The sequence below is a fragment of the Tachyglossus aculeatus genome, chromosome 5, assembly GCF_015852505.1.
Source record: "Tachyglossus aculeatus isolate mTacAcu1 chromosome 5, mTacAcu1.pri, whole genome shotgun sequence".
Lineage (NCBI taxonomy): Eukaryota > Metazoa > Chordata > Mammalia > Monotremata > Tachyglossidae > Tachyglossus > Tachyglossus aculeatus.
In genome coordinates, this window is record NC_052070.1 from 37,643,948 (window position 1) to 37,665,424 (window position 21,477).

At 46.3% G+C, this 21,477-nt stretch overlaps 1 protein-coding gene across 4 annotated transcripts in view; it reads left to right on the plus strand.

Annotated features, from left to right (window-relative positions):
* ECE1 (endothelin converting enzyme 1) overlaps positions 1 to 21,477 on the plus strand; it is a 168,860-nt gene that overhangs the window by 88,460 nt on the left and 58,923 nt on the right. For all 4 annotated transcript variants that reach the window (XM_038746207.1, XM_038746206.1, XM_038746208.1 and 1 more), the window contains one exon: positions 18,725 to 18,866. In XM_038746207.1, the coding sequence (XP_038602135.1) occupies positions 18,725 to 18,866 (142 nt within the window). The remainder of the gene's footprint in view (positions 1 to 18,724; positions 18,867 to 21,477) is intronic.

Sequence of the window (21,477 nt, forward strand, 5' to 3'; positions counted from 1 at the left end):
CCCAACGGTTTTTACGGTATTTGTTAAGTGTTCACTACATGCCAGGTGCTGTTCTAAGCACTGGGGTAGATACAAGATGATCAGATTGGACACAGTCCATGTCCCACGTGGGGCTCACACTCTTAATCCCCATTTTACAGATGAGGGATCCGAGGAACAGAGAAGTTAAGCGACTTGCCCATGGTTGGGCAAGTTGCAGTGCTGGGACTAGAACCCTTGCATTTGGATTTGCACCTTTTATTCAGCCCTTCCTCAGCCCCACAGCACTTATTTACATACCCATTATTTCTTTAATGTCGCTGGCCCCCTCTGGACTGTAAGCTCTTTGGGGACAGGGAACGTGTCTACCAACTCTCTTCTGTTGTACTCTCCCAAGGGCTTTGTACAGTGCTCAGCACACAGTAAACACTCAATCAATGCCAGTGATTGATTGATTGGAAGGGAGCAGAGTGGCCATCCTTCTGGACCTCAGTTCAGTATCTTCTCAGAGCAGTGAAACCATCCTGTAGGGTTCCACCCGAATGCTTTGTTTGGATCAGAATCAGCCTGGTCTGGCTCTCCCCAGAGAGGCTGGACCTTGCTTGGGACATTCTCAGTCAGAGAGTTTTGGAGACTGTGGTTGCGGAGCTGGGCTCCGGGAAAGGGACCGCCCGGCCACCCTGAATCTGTGGAATCCCCCCAGTCCCCTCAGGGGACTCCAGGACAAACCTGGCTGCCGTAGAAGACCCTCTTCTCCCATTCATTCATTCATTCAATCGTATTTATTGAGTGCTTACTGTGTGCAGAGCACTGTACTAAGCACTTGGGGAAGGAGCACTAAGCACTTGGGGAAGCACTTAGGGGAAGCAGCGTGGCTCAGGGGAAAGAGCCCGGGCTTTGGAGTCAGAGGTCATGGGTTTGAATCCCAGCTCTGCCAATTGTCAGCTGTGTGACCGTGGGCAAGTCACTTAATTTCTCTGGGCCTCAGTTCCCTCATCTGTAAAATGGAGATGAAGACTGTGAGCCCCATGTGGGACAACCTGATCACCTTGTATACCCCCAGCGCTTAGAACAGTGCTTTGCACATAGTAAGCGCTTAACAAATATCAACATCATCATCATCATCACTTGGGAAGTACTGGCCGTGGACCTGGGTGTTAGAAGGACCTTAGTTCTAGTCCTAGCTCCGCCACTTGTCTGCCATGCGTCCTTGGGCAAGTCGCTTCACTTCTCGGTGCCTCAGGTACCTCATCTGTGAAATGGGGATTTCACAGCCCCATGTGGGACAGGGACTGTGTCCAACCTGACTACTTTATAAATACCCCAGCGCTTGGCACATAGTAAGCACTTAAGAAATACCATTAAAAAATAAAAAAATAAACCCCCAAAGTCTCCTTCCTCCCCCACCTCAAGAGGGCAAAGGTGGCAAATACTGCTCAGAATTTGTATTCAGCTGCTGTTTGGGGAGAACAGAGGCAGGGCCCTTCCACTGTGTGAAGTGATCTTGCCATGCCAACTGGGGCAGCCCTCAGGAAACCTAATCCATTTGGCTCTTACAGCAGAACGCTTCCCTGCTACAAAAAAATGACCCCCTTTAACTGGGTCAGACCTCTCCCAGTGGGTCCTTTGAGACACTCTTTGACTGACCTGTTCCTTCTGCAAAATTCTCTTCATTCCCCACACCTCTCTACTGCCACTACTTCATTCATTCATTCATTCGATCATATTTATTGAGCGCTTACTGTGTGCAGAGCACTGTACTAAGCACTTGGGAAGTACCAGTTGGCAACAACATATAGAGATGGTCCCTACCCAACAGCGGGCTCACAGTCTAGAAGGGAGAAACAGACAACAAAACAAAACATATAAACCGAATAAAATAAATACAATAAATATGTACAAGTAAAATAAATAAATAATAATAATGGCATTTATTAAGCGCTTACTATGTGCAAAGCACTGTTCTAAGCGCTGGGGAGCTTACAAGGTGATCAGGTTATCCCACGGGGGGCTCACAGTCTTAATCCCCATTTTACAGATGAGGAAACTGAGGCTCAGAGAAGTTAAGTGACTTGCCCAAAGTCACACAGCTGACAAGTGGCGGAGCTGGGATTTGAACCCATTACCTCTGACTCCAAAGCCCGTGCTCTTTCCACTGAGCTATGCTGCTTCCCTACAGAGCAGCTACAGAGCTTCCCTACAGAGATGCTTCGCTGTAGAATAATAAATATGTACAAACATATATACATATATACAGGTGCCGTGGGGAAGGGAAGGAGGTAAGATGAGGGGGATGGAGAGGGGGACATGGGGGAGAGGAAGGAAGGGGCTCAGTCTGGGAAGGCCTCCTGGAGGAGGTGAGCTCTCAGTAGGGCCTTGAAGGGAGGAAGAGAGCTAGCTTGGCGGATGGGCAGAGGGAGGGCATTCCGGGCCAGGGGGATGACGTGGGCCGGGGGTCGACGGCGGGACAGGCGAGAACGAGGCCTAACGGTGAGGAGATTAGCGGCGGAGGAGCGGAGGGTGCGGGCTGGGCTGGAGAAGGACAGAAGGGAGGTGAGGTAGGAGGGGCCGAGGTGATGGACAGCCTTGAAGCCGAGGGTGCATATCCTTGTCACCTAATCACTTGAGTACTCACTCTTCCCCCCCCCAATCCCTGCCCCAGCGTACATATTTTTAAACTCTGTTGTTTCATCCTACATTCAATTTATGGTAGTGTCAGCCTTTCCCTTTAGATTATCAATTCCTTGTGGGCAGGAATCAAGCCTGTAAACTCTGTCTGCTTCTAAGCACCTAGTACAGAGCTCTGCACAGAAGAGCTCAATAAATGCAGTTGATTGATTGATTAATTGATTGATTGTTGTTGTTCCTCCTCCCTGATTTGCCGTGCCCAGAAGAGCTGCTCTCAGGCTTGTTTGAGGAAGTCCTTAGTTTTTCTTCTCCCTCCTTGCCCTAATATAACTTCCTGACAAGTAGGTTGCTACCTGCTTATGACTGATCTTCTGAGTCAAAGGACACCAAACTGTTGCCTGCAGGCCCAGGTTGGCTACAGGTCTGGAAAAAGTGCTAACTGCAAAACCGTCTAAGAGAACAACCAATTAACAGGAATTAACTGGCTTGCAGGAGCTGAGGATCAGAATTTTTCTAGAGGAACCCATCAAAACATTACTCCTTCAGGAGGATTCAGAGAGGTGGAAGCTCAGAGGGACGCCCAAGGAGTCTGAGAGCCCTTGGCAATTCTGAACAAGACGACAGCATTGCAAAATGAAGATTCTAGAGGAAATGCTGTTGGAAATTTTGTGGGGACACTTATTTTGAATTAGTGACAGACTCACCTCCTACACGAAGCCTTTCCTACTCATGTTCTGGTCAGACCGTCCATTTCAACTATGAGACATTTATGAGAAGCAGCGTGGCTTAGTGGAAAGAGCACGGGCTTGGGAGTCAGAGGTCATGGGTTCTAATCCAGTCTCTGCCACTTGTCATCATCATCATCAATCGTATTTATTGAGCGCTTACTATGTGCAGAGCACTGTACTAAGAGCTTGGGAAGTACAAATTGGCAACATATAGAGACAGTCCCTACCCAACAGTGGGCTCACAGTCTAAAAGGGGGAGACAGAGAACAAAACCAAACATACTAACAAAATAAAATAAATAGAATAGATATGTACAAGTAAAATAAATAAGTAAATAAATAGAGTAATAAATATGTACACACATATATACATATATACAGGTGCTGTGGGGAAGGGAAGGAGGTAAGAAGGGGGGATGGAGAGGGGGACGAGGGGGAGAAGAAGTCAGCTGTGTGACTTTGGGCAAGTCACTTCACTTCTCTGTGCCTCAGTGACCTCATCTGTAAAATGGGATTAAGACTGTGAGCCCCATGTGGGACAACCTGATTACCTTGTATCTACCCCCAAACTGTACTAAGTGCATGGGAGAGACCAGTGTAACAGAGTTGGCAGGCACAGTCCCTGCTCACAACAAGCTTAGAGTTTAGAGCAGGAGACAGGCATTAATATAAATAAATAAATTAAAGATATGAGGAGCTTGCCTCTGTATGAGTCCTCTCATACAGTTCACCCAGGGAACTCTGAGACTTTATCCAATGCCATATGTTGAGGGAAGCAGTGTAGATGAGTGGAAAGAGCATGGGCCTGGAGTTCAGAAGACCTGATGGCAATGAGTGCAAGAAATGGAGGAATGTTATAATAATAATAATAATAATGATGATGATGATGATGGTAAGCATGGTACTTGTTAAGCGCTTTACTATGTGCTGAGCATTGTTACATGTGCTGGGGATTGGACAAGTTGGACAACAGTCCCTGTGCCACACGGGGCTCACACTCTTAGTCCCCATTTTGCAGATAAGGTAACTGAGGCCCAGAGAAGTGAAGTGACTTGCCCAAGGTCACACAGCAGACATGTAGCAGAGCTGGGATTAGAACCAGGGATTAGTTAGCAGGGATTGTCTCTCTTTATTGCTGTATTGTAGTTTCCCAAGCCCTTAGTACAGTGCTCTGCACAAAGTAAGCACTCAATAAATATGACTGAATGCATGGATGAAAGGATCTAGGTTCTATTCCCAGCTCTGCCACTTACCTGCTGTGTGACCTTGGGCAAGTCACATCACTTCTGTGTGCCTCAGTTCCTTCATCTGCCGAATGGGGATTCGGTACCCGTACTCCCTCCTGTTTAGAATGTGAGCCCCATGTGGGATCTGATTCTCTTGTATCTACTGCAGTGCATAGTACAGTGTTTGGCACATAGTAAGCGCTTAAGAAATACCACAATGATTATTATGATCTAATGTTATGCTTCTCCTGTAATTCCCCTCAGCATCTGCAATAGTCCATTGCCTAGAGTAAATGTTCAGTAAATACTACTGCTGACCCTCTTTCTGGTGAGTTTAAATGCTGACTCTTGACCAGTAATAATAATAATAATAATAATGGAATTTGATAAGCACTTACTATATGCCAGTCGCTGTACTAAGCACTGGGGTAGATACGAGCAAATCAGGTTGGAAACAGTCCCTGTCCCACGTGGGGCTCATAGTCTCAATCCCCATGTTACAGATGAGGTAACTGAGGCATAGGGAAGTAAAGTGACTTGCCCAAGGTCACACAAAAGGCCAGTGGTGGAGCCGGTATTAGAACCCATGACCTTCTGACTTCCAGGGCCTCGTCTATCTAATATACTGAGATCTCAAACTTTGGGGATGTAGCCTAGGATCTGGGAGAAGGCTGAATTATATTTAGCTCTTTCATTTGATCCTACTGCTTCAATAACAAAGGAAAGTCACTGTGCCCTCTTCCACACCGCCTCTGTTCTTTGTTGTGAGTGAAAATGCAGCTGCGTCTCACCTCCCCAGATTGCTTACTGCATTGAGTTAAAAACAACAAGTTATTTCATTTGAAGGTTATCTTCTAAACCCAAGACTTTCCAAGGCTTTAGACAGGAAAACAAGATGTTTGTGCAACTCTCTTCTTCCCTCTTACTCTCTCCCCCATCACCTGCTCTCCACAGTTATGTCCATCCTCTGGGAAAAAAAAAATCCAACCAAAGCCTTCCAAAATGGTCTCCCTCCAAAATAATTATGATAGTGGTATTTGTTAAGCACGTACTACATGCCGAGCGCTGACTAAAGCACTGGGGTAGATGCAAGATAATCAGGTTGGGCACAGTCTATATCCCACTTTGGGGCTCGCAGTCTAAGCCGGAGGGAGAACTGGTACTGAATCCCCATTGTATAGATGGGGGAAACTGAGACCCAAAGAAGTAGTGCCCAACGTCAGGCAGCAGGCAAATTCATTCATTCAATCGTATTTATTGAGCGCTTACTGGGTGCAGAGCACTGTACTAAGCGCTTATGGCAAATGGCAGAGTCAGGGTTAGAAACCAGGTTCTCTGATTCCTAGGCTCATGATGTTTCCAGGAGGTCATGCTTCCAATCCACCAAGCTGAGAGGGTGACACCTCCCTTGTCCCTTGAGTAGCTTTCTTGCCTTTCTGACAATAGGATGAAGTTAGAAGGGACCTTAATAAATTAAGCCAGGTAGAACTGGGTGTTTATAACTTTGCATTTAAGCTGTGCTGCTCAGCCTGACATTTGGCTAAATGGCAAAATGCTCTCGAGCAGCAAACATGATCTTATTAGTGCTTGTTTCTTTAAGGTTAAGGCTTGGATTCAATTCATGTGAAACCTAATTGACCCTTTCCATTAATTTTAGACCTAGCCTGCTTCCCAGAGTCCTGCATGGGCTGGTTGGGGGTGCGGTGAGTTTAGATGCCCCTGTAGGGATCCCACAGATATCCCAGCAACTAATGGGAAGAGCTGAGCATGCCTGAAACGACCCCGTTTCATTTACCCATCAGCATCTCCTGAACCGCACCCTCTGACTGGGCTGGGAAAGCCAAACCAAGCTTGGATTTACAGCCTGTGAAGGATTCCACTGTACTCCCTATTTGGCTTTCTTTACTACTTTTTTTAAAAAATGGAATTTGTTAAGCACTTTCTATGTATCAAACACTGTTCTATAAGCTGGGGCATAATCAAGCGAATTAGGTCAGACACAGTCCTTGCCCCACAGGGTGCTCACAGTCTAAGTAGGAGGGAGAACAGGAGAACTGAGGCACCAAGAAGTTGCCCCAGATCACACAGTTAATATTTTTTAGGTCCTCTGGCTCCCATGCCCATGCTGTTTCCATTAGGCTGCTCTCTACTTGTAGACAAGGAACGTGTCTACCAACTTCCATTCAGATTGTGCTCTGCCCAGAGCTTGGTACAGTGTTAGGCACACAGTAAGTGCCCAGTAAATACCACTGATGGATTGATAGCTGCAAGAATGAGCCTGGTGCGACCCCCAAAACCTGGTCTCTCTCAGTTCGACACATTACGCTCCGATTAATATTGACCACCCACCAAATGATGAATCGCTCATGTGAAACGCACTGCGTTTCTTTGAAAAATGTGGCTTTCAAGTGGCAGATTGCATTGGAACCCTGGAAAGTAAGTATCCAGCTCAAATGATCAATCAGTTTTTCAGTGGTATTTGTTGAGCACGTATTCTGTGCAGGGCTCTGTGCTTGGGAGAGTACAGTAGTTATAAACATGATCCCTGCACTCAGAGTGGATAGGGGGTAGTACCCACGTACCTAGGTGACATAGACATGCTCAATGATAATAATTATGGTATTTATTCAGCGCTTACTATATGCCAAGCACTCTTGTAAGCACTGGGGTAGAGAGAAGGAAATCAGGTTGTCCCACGTGGGGCTCACAGTCTTAATCCCCGTTTTACAGATGAGATAACTGAGACACAGAGAAGTTAAGTGGCTTGCCCAAGGTTACACAGCTGACAAGTGGAGCCGGGATTAGAACCCATGTCCTCTGACTAAGCCACACTGCTTCTGCTCAAGTGGGAGAAGGTGGGGGGGAAATAAGGTGGGGAGAAGAGCAATCAGTCAGGGAAGGCTTCCAGAGGAGAGGTGATTTTAAAAGGACTTTGGACCAGAGGAGTTTGCTGCTATAACGTGGGAGAGAGTTCCAGGCAGAAGGGCTTGAACAAGAGGTTGACAGCGAAAGAGGTGAGAGCAAGGCCCAGTGAGTGGGCCGGACTGAGAGGAGTGAAGCATTTGAGGTGACGATGTAGTGGGCGAAAGCTGTTGACTACCTTATAGCCAATGGTCGGGAGTTTCTGCTGGGCATCGAGAGGAGTGAACAGGCATTCAAGGTTCTTGAGGAGCAGGGAGAAATGGGGATTGAGACTGTGAGCCCCATGTGGGACAAGGACCGTGTCCAACCTCATTTGCTTGTATCCACCCCAGCGCTTAGTACAGCGCCTGGCACATAGTAAGCCCTTAAATACAACAATTATTCTTATTATGTGCAAAATCACTGTTTTAGAAAAATGATCTGGGCAGCAGAGTCAGGTAGAGACTGGAGAGGGGGGAAGCTGGAGGCAAGGAGGTCTGCAAGGGGGTTGATAGTAATAATAAGAATAATAATGACATTTATTATGCACTTACTATCTGCAAAGCATTGTTCTAAGCGCTCGGGAGGTTACAAGGTGATCAGGTTGTCCCACTGGGGGCTCACAGTTTTAATCCCCATTTTACAGATGAGGTAACTGAGGCACAGACAAATTAAGTGACTTGCCCAAAGTCACACAGCTGATAATTGGCCGAGCTGGGATTTGAACCCAGGATGTAGTAACTGGGTCAGGATATGACAAAGCTTGGGGCAGCGAGGCGGCTGTGAGGATGGAGAAGAACAAGCAGATTCTGGAGATGTTATGACGAAAGAACTGACAGGATTTGGCGAGGGAACTGAAAATACCAGTTGAGGGTGAGAGAGAGGAGTCAAGGATAATGCCAAGGTTGTGGGCTTGAGAGGCGGGGAGGATGGTGATGTGGTCAACAACGATGGGAAAGAGAGGGGGAGGAGAGGATGTGGTTGGGAAGATGAGGAGTTCCATTTCTGGCCACGTCGAGCTTGAGATCCCAATGGTACATCCACGTAGAGACGACCTGAAGGCAGGTCACACGATCGTCTGTATTTGTCACCTATACAAGCTATATCTTCACAAGACATCACTAAGCAAAAGCAGAAGCATGCAGCATCAGGGATATCCTTTCACGTAATAACTTCCCTTTCAGCGGCTTATAACTCAACGCCTGACTAAAACCAGCCAGCTAATCCAAACCAGGGCTAAGCTGTCAAGTTCCTGTCCACATTGGAGCCAAGATCCCTAAAGTGGTTTGGACCTAATGCGTGAGGTTAGGCACTTGTATTTTAACTGAATGCAAACAGCACACAGCTGTTAAATAGGTCCTTTGTAACTTGTGCAGTTTCTTCTGCCAGAGGAAAAACGAAAAGTATTTTTCTTCACCCACAGCAGTGCTTGCAGCCACTTAGTATGGCAGAATTGTTTGAACAAATGTCAAAAACAGTCCCCAAAACTTGGCTGGGGTCAGGGGAAGAGGACAGATGACATCCCTTAGTTTGCAAGTGGAAAATTAACGAGGGGTGGGAGTGGGAGGGAAAAAGGAACTCAAACACTAGTGTATATCGACTACATACTGTGTGCTGAGCACCGTTCAAAATGTTTGGAAGAGTACAATAGAGTTAGCAGTCACTATCCCTGCCCTCAAGGAGCATACAATCTAACCAGGATCAGTCACTAAAATCAATTACAGGTAAGAGGAAACAATTGAATGTAAAGATATGCATGTAAATCAATTAATCTGTTGATCAATACTTGATCAGTTGAGTGCTTAATGGGTACAGAGCTCAGTACTAAGCACTTGGAAAAGTACAGTACAACACATTTTCTGGACGTGATCCTCTCCACAAGAAGCTTACAATCTGAGGGGGGGGGCAGACAGACGCGAAAACAAATTATAGGTAGGCGGAAACTATTGTGGAGCGTAAAGATGTTAAGGACTGGGGTGTGGATACCCAAGTGCTTGGGTGATGGGGAAGTCACCACCTTCCTCTGTATAATAACTGGTATTTGTTAAGAGCTTACTATATGCCAACCACTGTACTTAGCAGTGGGTAAAATCCAGATAATCAGGTCCCACAAGGGTCCCACCATACTAGTAGGAGGGAGAACAGTGATCTCTGTCCAATCTGATTATCTGGCATTTAATCTAGTGCTTACTGCATTCATTCATTCAGTTGTATTTATTGAATGCTTACTGTTTGCAGAGCACTGTACTAAGTGCTTGGAAAGTACAATTTGGCAACAGATAGAGACAGTCCCTACCCAACAACAGGTTAGAAGGGGGAGACAGACAACAAAACAAAACACGCAGACAAGTGGTAAGTACAAGTGACAAGTACAGTAAGCGTTTACCAAATACAGTTCATTCATTCATTTAATCATATGTATTGAGCACTTACATTGATATTTATTGAGCACTTACTAGGTACAGAGCACTGTACGAAGCTCCTGGGAGAGTAGAATACAACAGAATACCATAATAATTACTATAATAATGATTATCATGTCTGCCTCTTAACACCTTTGTCAGCACACTAATGCTTATGGGGGAAGTGTGCCCCTTATAATGACATTTATTTTTTTTTATAATGACATTTATTAAGCGCTTACTATGTGCAAAGCACTGTTCTAAGCGCCAGGGTGGTTACAAGGTGATCAGGTTGTCCCGCGTGGGGCTCACAGTCTCAATTCCCATTTTACAGATGAGGTAACTGAGGCACAGAGAAGTTAAGTGACTTGCCCAAAGACACACAGCTGACAATTAACAGAGCTGGGATTTGAACCCATGATCTCTGACTCCAAAGCCTGTGCTCTTTCCACTGAGCCACGCTGCTTCCCTTGACAGGAAGGGCAGGATATGCTGGGAATATTGGATCTTAGAAAAGTGTATGGTGACAGATATGTTCCCAAAATGTCAGCAGGGCCCAGCTGAAGCCAGGCACGTGGTCCTGTGGAAGACTGAAGGCGCTGGTTGGATTTAGAACAGCCAGTATGCACACCAACCCCAGGTCTGCTGCTGCCTTGGAGAATTAGTGCCATTGGGACATTCAGTTCAAGACACCGTGGGGCCCTAGGCAACAAGAAGCAGGGAGGGAGGCAGTTCAGGCACGAGGTAGGTGAGTGGCAGAAGTCGGAAAGAGCCTTCGCATCTGAAAATTTGATTTCTAAAGCCTTAATAAAAACTCATCTCCAAGGGGCCTTCCCTAAGTCCTCATTTTTTAGTCAGTCGTATTTATTGAGTGCCTACTGTGTGCGGAGCCCTGTTGGGAAAATAAAATATAACAATAAACAGATACATTCCCTGCCCACAACGAGCTTACAGTCTAGTCGTTTCCTCTTCTCCCACTCTCTTCTGCATTGCCCTTTCACTTGGATTTGCAGCCTTTATTCACCCCACTCTCAGCCCCACAGCACTTGTGCACATATCTGTAATTTGTTTATATTAATGTCTGTCTCCCTCTCTGGACGGTAAGCTCCTTGTGGGCAGGGAACGTGTCTACCAACTCTGTTGTAGCATATTTGCCCAAATGCTTAGCACAGTGCTCTGCACTCAAATACCGTTGATTATCGTTAAATACCCCCTCCTTCCCCTCCCCATCCCCCCCACCTTACCTCCTTCCCCTCCCCACAGCACCTGTATATATGTATATATGTTTGTACGTATTTATTACTCTATTTTATTTGTACATATTTATTCTATTTATTTTATTTTGTTAATATGTTTTGTTTTGTTGTCTGTCTCCCCCTTCTAGACTGTGAGCCCGCTGTTGGGTAGGGACCGTCTCTATATGTTGCCAACTTGTACTTCCCAAGCGCTTAGTACAGTGCTCTGCACACAGTAAGTGCTCAATAAATACGATTGAGTGAATGAATTGATTGACTAAAGAGAGGCATCCCCTGGCTGGGTAGAAGCCAAATCAATTGCCTCGACTACCTCTACGGTAGAGGTGGCTCTGAGTGGCCCCTACCAGAGCAACATTCATTCATTCAGTAGTATTTATTGAATGCTTACTGTGTGCAGAGGTCTAGAGTGGGGGAGACAGGTATTAATATAAAAAAAAATTACAGATATGCATATAAATGCTATGAGGCTGGGAGGGGGAAAGAACAGAGGGAGCAAGTCAGGGCAATGCAAAACGGAGTAGGAGAAAAGGAAAGGGGAGTTTAGTCAGGGAAGGCCTCCTGGAGAGATCCCAAGTGCTTGGAAGAGGACAATAGAGTAGGCAGACATGATCCCTGCCCTTGGGGGAGCATACTCTAAGCATGATTTTCTGGCTTATTCTTTGTAATTGAGTTTTTGCCCAACTCTTTTTTTTATGGTATTTTTTTATGGCATTTGTTACCCGCTTACTATATACCAGGCATGATCCTAAGCACTGGAGTAGATGCAAGTTAATCAGGTTGGATACAGTCCATGTCCCATGTGGGGCTTACAGTCTTAGAGAAGCAGCATGGCTCAGTGGAAAGACCACGGGCTTGGGAGCCAGAGGTCATGGGTTCTAATCCCAACTCTGCCACTTGTCAGCTGTGTGACTTTGGTCAAGTCACTTGACTTCTCTGGGCCTCAGTTACCTCATCTGTAAAATGGGGATTAAACCTGTGAGCCCCACGTGGGACAACCTGATCACCTTGTATCCCCCCCAGCGCTTAGAACAGAGCTTCACATATAGTAAGCGCTTAACAACTGCCATCATCATTATTATTATTATTATTATTATTATTATTATTATTAATCCCGACTTTACAGATGAGGTAACTGAGGCACAGAGAAGCTAAGTGACTTGCCTAAGGTCACCCAGCAGACGAGTGGCAGACCTGGGATTAGAACACAGGTCCTTTTGACTCCCAAGTCCAATCTCTGTCTACAATAGGCCATGCCCCTGCCCTCCATCCCCTCAACTTCTCCCCTGAGCTGGCTTACCTGTAGCTTTCTCACACCATCCACACATCCTCGCCTGCCAAACTTGTCCCTGCCCTAAGCTAGGGTGAGACAAGCAATCATTTCTGTAATTGAATATTTATCCACGATTGTCCCCACCTCTTCTAAAACCCATGGGAACTTAGGGGTTCCAGGGGCCAGTAGGAATTTAAAATTGCTCAAGAGTCCCCAGTTCTGTAGCAGTGATCATTCTCTACCTTTTTGGGCGTCAGCTCTGAGGGGAAACTGGCTCTTATTTCTCTTCCCACCAGGCCTTGGCCCTCTGCCACCTAATCCACTTACATTCTTGGACTCGGTTACTGGCCACGATTGTTAATAATCCCATGTTTCTGAAAGGAAGGTGCAGAGCTTGGAGTTCAGCTGTCCTCTTGCTGCCTCTAACTTTGGTACCAGAGGTATCTGGACATGAGGCTGGTTCTTTCTGAGATTTGGGGGATACCTTCCATGGGGTTCACTGATGACGAGTTTCAAACCAAAGTAGCCTGAGTGGATTGGACCCATTTCCTCAAAGGATTTTGCCCAATTCGATTATTCCCTCCCAAGCGCTTAGTACAGTGTTCTGCACACAGTAAGAGCTCAATCAATACCATTGATTGATAGATTCCCATTCTCTCAGAGGGAAAGCCAGGGTCTTTCAGCCCCACAAGTCGGTTCTTCTGTCGGTGTTTCCGTGTGAGATGAGCGTTTTTTTTTAAATGGTCCATGTTAAGTGTTTACTGTGTTCCAGGTGCCATATCAAGCATTGAAGTAGATACAAGATAATCAAGTTGGACACAGTTCTGGTCCCTCATGGGGCTCAGAGTCTAAGTAAGAGGGGATATGAGTCCCCATTTTACAAACGAAGGAACTAAGGCACAGAGAAATTAAGGATTTGCCCAAGGTCATCCTGCAGACAAGTGGCAGAGCTGGAATTAGAACCCAGGTCCTCTGACACCCAGATCCGGGCTCTTTCCACTAGGCCACTGTTTCACATATTCTGGTCCTCTTATCAATCAGGTGCCAAAATGACCTAGAAAATCACCAATCAGCACCAACAGCCATCTCTGTGGGCCTCTGCATCAGCTGACCAACTCTTGCTTCATTGGATTTGCAGCTTCACCTGCAAGGAAGAGGAAGGGAAAATCTTTGGGTTTAAAGATAAGTCCTCCCTCTTAGGGTCAGCATCAGGAGCAGGAGTTCTGACCCCGGGGTTGGGACTGTCCAGTAGAGCTCAGGCTGAAGGATAGCTGCTTCAGAGCATAGGGAAGGTGAAACATTATATCAGCAAGGCTTCACGCTGCCTCCCCGCAATCAGATCCTGGAACTCCAGAACCTAACAACAACAGCTGAAGGGCAGAAACTCCCGCAGTCCTTCTGGTGGGTTTGCTCCTTTGCCTCTGGCTGCCCTCCCACCTTAGATACAGCTCAGTGGTGTGAATCAGAAGATTGCTGAGGTGAACATTTTCAATGTGCCGACAAATGGGAGGGATAAACTCTGGGATTTCCTGGACCCATCCCTCCCTGGTCCCCATCTGATGTACTTTATTCCTTGTCGCAAGGGCTCTCCGGGCTGCTTCCTGGGAAATCCAAGTAGTCCTCCAGTTGTGGTGGCCTTCCATCTCCGTGCTTTCTGTCTCTTTCTCTCTGTCTCTCTCTCTCTCTCCCTGTTTCTCCCCCTCCCCACCCCCAACCACATTATGGGGAAAAAGCCTAGAAGAATCGTCTGAGAAACCTGGGAAGCAGTGTTGCTTAGTGGATAGAGCACAGTCAGCGGCCCTTAGTTCGAATCCCTACTTTGCCACTTGTCTGCTGTGGGACCTTGGGCAAGTCACTTAACTTCCCTGTACCTCAATTACCTCATCCGTTTAAATGGGGATTAAAACTGTGAACCCCGTGTGGGACATGGACATTACCAAAAAAAACCTACCTCCAGCCCCACACCTATATAGAGTAAGCACCTCTGGCCCTGAGGGCTATGGGTGTGCCTTTATAAGGAGCCGTCCTTAGCCTACTGGTGCTGAGAGAAGGAGTGATGTTTTAAAGGTAATGATCCAATTTTAAATTTCCTCAGGCTACTCCTTCTGTGGACTCTTGAATTTTTAATTCAATTTAACTCCAATTTAATTTCATGGTTTATGCCGTTGATTTGGAGTCAGCATTTTCCCAATTTGCTTTCAGAGGATAAATTTGGGTCATTTTCCCCTGCTGAGAACAGAGTAGCCCAGTGGAAAGAGCACAGGCCTGAGAGTCAAAGGACCTGGGTTCTAGTCCTGACTTTATCTCTTGTCTGCTGTGTGATCCTGAGCAAGTCATTTAACTTCTCTGTGCTTCAGTCTCATCTGTAAAATGAGGATTAAATCTTATTCCCTCCTAGTTTAGACTGTGAACCCCATGTGGGGCAGGGATTGTGTCCAACATTTTCATTCATTCATTCAATCATATTTATTGAGCACTAATTGTGTGCAGAGCACTGTACTAAGCGCTTGGGAAGTACAAGTTGGCAACATATAGAGACGGTCCCTACCCAACAACGGGCTCACAGTCTAGAAGGGGGAGACAAACAACAAAACAAAACATGTAGACAGGTGTCAGAGTCGTCAGAACAAATAGAATTATTTGATTATCTTATATCTACCCCAGGGCTTAATACTGTTCTTGACACATAGTAAGCACTTAACAAATATCATTATTATTATTATTGTTATAATAATAATAATAAAGACCAGGGGTTCAGGAGACCTGGATTCTAGTCCAAGATCTGACATTGGTCTGCTCTATCACCTTGGGGAAGTCACCTAACCTATCAGCTTCCTCCTCTGTGAAGTGGAGAAGTAGCTGTTCTCTCTCCCTTCTTCTTAGACTTTGAGTTCATATGGACTAGAGCTTCATTCACTCATTCAAGAGTATTTATTGAGAGCTTACTGTGTGCAGAGCACTGTGCTGAGCGCTTGGAAAGTACAATTCAGCAACAGAGACAGTCCCTACCCAGCAATGGGCTCTAGTGCTTGTACCTGATCCACAGCTTGGCACATAAAACATACTTAATTTATTAACTGGTTCTACTCAAGCAGTACCCCCAAAGCAATGGAAGCTGAATTTCCACCCCGAGTGGAAGAGGAGGTGGAAGAGGAAGAGCCCTCAAAACTTCTAATGCTTTCTTCTGAAGGTTTAATAAGGTGTTCTAAAGCGTTACCATGCCTATTTTGGCAGCAGACAAAGCAGTTCTCCCCGTGATCAGGAAGACTATCCAGATAACAATATTGACTGCCTAATTGCTCCAATGTTCAGCTTTTACAAACCCAAAATCTCCAGCAGCTGTAGATTCCCAAGGGTTCACCCACAGGGACCCTGTGGGGGACAAGAGCAATGTAAGCTAGGCTGAAAAAGTGGAGGTCCTGCCTAGGAGGTGATATTTGCAGCCCAAGATGAAGGACTCATTGATCAAATCCCTGTTTCAAAGTTATAAGAAACTTACCATCATTATCATTCATATTTACTACAAAGCTATTGGGTTTGGGTTCTTTTGACTGCTTGGAAATTAGCGATCCAGGGTCTTGGAGCTGAGGAGCTAGGGTTGAAGCTTTGCATCGAAAAGCAGAGGTAAAGTTATCGGAAGCCAAACCTTGTTGAAGAGAAGCAACATGGCCTAGTGGATAGAGCATAGATCTGGGAGTTAGAAGGACCTAGGTTCTAATCCTGGTTCCACCATTCATCTGCTCTGTGATCTTGGGCAAATCACTTCAATTCTCTGTGCCTCAGTTAACTCATCTTTAAAAAAGCAATTAAGATTATGAGACCCATGTGGGACATGGACTGTGTCCAACCTGATTTAGCTTGTATCTACCCCAGCACTTAAGAGTAATGCCTGGAACACAGTAAGCACTTAACAAATAGCATTTTTTTTTAAAAAAAAGAGTCTTAGCCATCTCTTAGGCTTACGGTAGTGCCCTGCACAAAGTAAGCGCTCAATAAATACAGTTGATTGGTGGATCTCTCCAACTCAGAGGAGGTATATAATTTAGGGGTGTTCCCACTCTGTGAGAACACATCTTTAGCATCTCCAGCACTGTGTGAGGTATAAAATGTGAAGCAAATCTGTGCCTCAGTTAACTCATCTTTAAAAAAGCAATTAAGATTATGAGACCCATGTGGGACATGGACTGTGTCCAACCTAATTTAGCTTGTATCTACCCCAGCACTTAAGAGTAATGCCTGGAACACAGTAAGCACTTAACAAATAGCATTTTATTTTTAAAAAAGAGTCTTAGCCATCTCTTAGGCTTACTGTAGTGCCCTGCACAAAGTAAGCGCTCAATAAATACAGTTGATTGGTGGATCTCTGCAACTCAGAGGAGGTATATAATTTAGGGGTGTTCCCACTCTGTGAGAACACATCTTTAGCATCTCCAGCACTGTGTGAGGTATAAAATCTGAAGCAAGGAGGTGGGTGATGAGAAAACACGTGACTTCAGGTCAGGTTCCACCAAAATACATGATTCAGTTTAAGGATGACTATTGAAAATCACTTTTACTCTAAACAGGAAACTTCAATTCCTCTTTCAAGAATCTTGGAACTGAGTTCCTCTTCAGTGGAACTCCTGATGCAGTTAGTTCCCCTTGCAGTGGTCCAGGTCCTTTCTGATTGTTTCACCCCTCTGCAAGGGCTTGGAAGAGGCAGTTGAACGCTGGTCCCTGGCCCTTGAGATCAGATACCAGCCAGTGGCCAGTAACGTGCGCGTCAGAGCGCAGCCGTCCTAAGAACCTTGACAACCGCAACATAGATCACTCCCCCAGGACTGAATCCAGGCTGCCAAGAAAAGCAGGTGTCCTTCAAATTGTTTCATGCAGCTCTTGCTCTAACTGCTCATTCTAGCCCCCGGGACCACCTCAGTGCTTGCAGTTTTCTCCCAGCCCGATGTCCTGCGGCCTAATAGAGCAGGGGCCTGGGAATCAGGAGAAGGACGTGGGATCTCATCCTGGCTTCGCCACTTGTCCGCTTTCTGACCTTGGGCAAGTCACTTCACTCTTCTGGGCCTCAGTTACCTCATCTGTGAAATGGGGATTAAGACTGTGAGCCCCATGTGGAACAGAGCCTCTGTTAGCTTAGCTTGGGTCCACCCCAGTGCTTAGTAGAGTGTCTGGCATGCAGTCAGCAATTAACAGATGTCATAAAAAAAATCCACAGCTGGCAGGGAGATGGCACCAAATGAGGTTTATTTATTTATTTATTTATGCATATTAATGTCCACCTCCACCTCTAGATTGTGAGCTCATTGTGAGCAGGGAATGTGGCTGTTGTTATATTGTTCTCTCCCAAGCGCTAAGTACAGTGCTTGCACATAGCAAGCTCTCAATAAATACGACCGAATGAGTGAATTAATGGGGTTCCTGGCATCAGAAGACCTCACTTGAGAGGCCCTGCGGGCTCTCTCGGACCGGGCAAGGGAAGAGCAAACAGGCCGAGATGGTCCCCTTGACCGGCCCGCAGAGTGGACTCGGGCGGCAGTTGGGGATGCAGGGGAGAGCAGACCCCACCCTGTTCCTCAGGAGGTCACTGAGCAGTCACCGTCTGTTGACAGAAAGCAGTCAAGTGAGAACGAGGCTGTGGTGCAATGCCGGGTGAACGCCTCGTGGCCCGTCGCCTGTTCCTGAGTCAGTGCAGGGTCAGAATGGGGCATTCTGAGATCCGATTGGGGACGACTCCTCAACCACATTCACCTCTCCAGAGCAGGAGCCGAGGGCACTTCCCCCCATTGTGATTCCCTTCCTGTTTAGTTCAGAGTCGGCTCAGCGGCACCAGGACCAGGCTGGAGTGGCCTGTTTCTCCCTTTTCTCCTCTTCCCCACCCTTCCATCACAGGAATCCAGATCACTAACTTGCAGATGTTGTGAGGTGAATGCTCGACAGAGAGCTCAGTGGAATCCCCACCGAAAGCTTTCAAGTTCAAACATCCTGTTTCTTCCCGGACTCTGAAGAATGAGAAAATGTTTTTGTTTGCACCTATATCGGGTGTCATTATAAAGCACAGCCCTGCTAAGCTTAACTACTGGCATCTGTGAGCTGCCGATCAAGGGTGGAGATTATTTTACGGGATTAGGGCTGATTCCATGGGAACCAGACAGCCCTGGGGTGGGAGAGCAGAGCAGATGTCTCTCTGGCTGTGTTCCAGCCGCGGTGAGTTGGATTTCAGTGCTTTGCACACAGTAAGCACTCGATAAATACGATCGAATGACTTATGGTGAGGGTGGAGATGTGATGGCTGGGGAAAAATCTCTCGTGGTGAAATTCTTCTTTCTTGTGCCTCCCTCCAGGTGAACTTCCGAGGTTCCAGAAGTGGCAGGAGCTGCTGGACAGAGCGAACTCACATTGAGAAACGCCTGGTGGTCTTGACTGTGGCTCTAACAGCCGGCCTGCTGGCCTGTGTGTCAGTTCTGGTAATCCAGTACCAAACAAGTAAGTTCCACAGAAGGGACGGAGCGGCTTCCCTCTTCTTCCTCTTCTGCCTTCTGTGTCACCCCTGCACTTACAGTCACTCCCTTTAGTCACCCCTGTCCCTGTCCCACAGCTCTTATGTACATAATAATAATAACGATAGTATTTTGTTAAGCACTCACTATGTGCAAAGCACTGTTCTAAGTGCCGGGGGGATACAAGGTGATCAGGTTGTCCCATGTGGGACTCACAGTCTTAAAGCTGTGGCAGAAGCCCTGAAAGTACTCAGGATGAAACAGTTAAGTTTCCCCCTTTCCACATACCCTTCGCCACCTTCTTGCTGGGGTTTGTCGTCAGATGTTGATAAGCCTTCCCTACTGTGGACCCAAAATCTTATCCTGCTGACCTTGTGGAGAGCTGTAACAATAATAATAATAATAATAAATAATAATAATACTGTTGATATTTAAGTGCTTACTATGTGGCAAGCACTGTTCAAAGTGCTGGGGGGGATACGCCCGGGCTTTGGAGTCAGAGGTCATGGGTTCAAATCCTGGCTCTGCCAATTGTCAGCTGTGTGACTTTGTGCAAGTCGCTTCACTTCTCTGGGCCTCAGTTCCCTCATCTGTAAAATGGGATGAAGACTGTGAGCCCCCCGTGGGACAATCTGATCACCCTGTAACCTCCCCAGAGCTCAGAACAGTGCTTTGCACATAGTAAGTGCTTAATAAATGCCATAGGAAAAAAAAGGTAATCAGGTTGTCCCACGTGGGGCTCACAGTCTTAATCCCCATTTTACAGATGAGGGAACTCAGGCCCAGAGAAGTTAAGTGATACCCAAAGTCCCACAGCTGACAAATGGCAGAGCAGAGATTAGAACCCATGACCTCTGAATCCCAAGTCCAGGCAGGCTCTTTCCACTGAGCACGCTGCTTCTGCCTCTTCACTCTGCATGCTTGAATAACTCTGGTTTCTTTCTTTATTTAGTCATATCAATGTCTGTCTTTCCCTCTAGACTGTAAGCTCGTCATGGGCAGGGAACATGTCTGCTGATTCTGTTGTGTTGGAAGCAGCGTGGCTTCCTGGATAGAGCACAGGCCTGAGAGTCAGAAGATCATGGGTTCTAATCCCACCACTGCCACATGTCTGCTGTGTAACCTAGGGCAAGTCACTTCACTTCTCTGGGCCTCAGGTACCTCATCTGTAAAATGGGGATTCAGAGTGTGAGCCCTGTGTGGGACAGTGCTCTGCACACAGTAAGCACTCAATAAATATGATTTGATTGATTGACAGGGACCATGCCCAACCTGACTAACTTGTATCTACTCCAGCGCTTAGAACAGTGCTTGGCCCAAAGTAAGCACTTAACAAGTACCATAATTATTATTATTGCAATGTGCTCTCTCAAGCACTTAATACAGTGCTCTGCACATAACAAGCCCTCAGTAAATATGATTGGTTTGGCAATAAGAGGTTGGGGGCTCCTTGGGTTCAGGAGTGTCTATTTTACCTTCTAAGCACTTAAAACAGTGCGTCATACTCAGTAAATACCATTACACTTAGCAGGGATCTGTCTTCCATTGGGCCCAGGCCCAGCTTGTAAACCTCCCAGTAATAATGGCAAAAATAATGGTATGCTTTGTTAAGCACCTTTGTTAAGCAGCATGACCTAATGAGGAGCAGCCTGGTCTAACGGTTAGAGCACGGGTTTGGACATCAGAGTCCTTGGCTCTAATCCTGGCTCTGCCACTTGTCTACTGTGGGTTCTTAGGCAAATCACTTCACTTCTCTGTGCCTCAGTTACCTCATTAGTAAAATGAGGATTAAGACTGCGAGCCCTATGTGGGACGGGGACTGTGTTCAACCCAATTAGCTTGTATCTACGGCAGCACTCTCCCCTCTCAGGATCGCATCCGGAGAGTTTCCAGTACTGTATCAGTCTCAGCTGTGAGAGGGAGAGTCAAGCCCAGGCATACCCATTTCATTCCTAGCTTGGCCAGTGGCTAGGGAGTGGAAGGCATTCTGCTACAAGCCAAAGCTCACCTGTGCAGCCATTTGCTAGGAAAAGGATAAGGAAAACCCACAGCACAGCAGGTAGAGGTGGTAATATAGCAACTTTTCGATGGAAAAAAACAAATGGACCAGTAATTGGTCATTTAATATAAATCACAAAACTTCCCACTTGAAACTGTTTGCCTTTCCTGGACATTGGTACAGATACTGGGAAAGGGAGGAAGAGGGGATCATTTATTTATATTAAGATCTGACTCCCCAACTAGACTGTAAGCTCATGGTGGATAGGAAACCTGTCTACCTACTATATTGTATTGTACTCGCCCAAGCACTTAGTATAGTGCTGTGCACACAGAGAGCACTCAATAAATATCATTGGTTGATGCGTCCTGGGTCCAGTTTATCATCAATTTCAGATTAGTGAGGTCTAAATTAATGTTATTAGCCATAATCAGCATTCCTAAAGCAAGCCCTGTCTCTTTTTTTTCAATGGTATTCATTAAGTGCGTTCTATGTGCCAAACCCTTTTCTAAGTGCTGTGGAAGATACAAGGTAATCAGGTTGGACCCAATCCATGTCCCGCATGGGGCTCTCAGTCTTAACCCCCCATTTTAGAGAT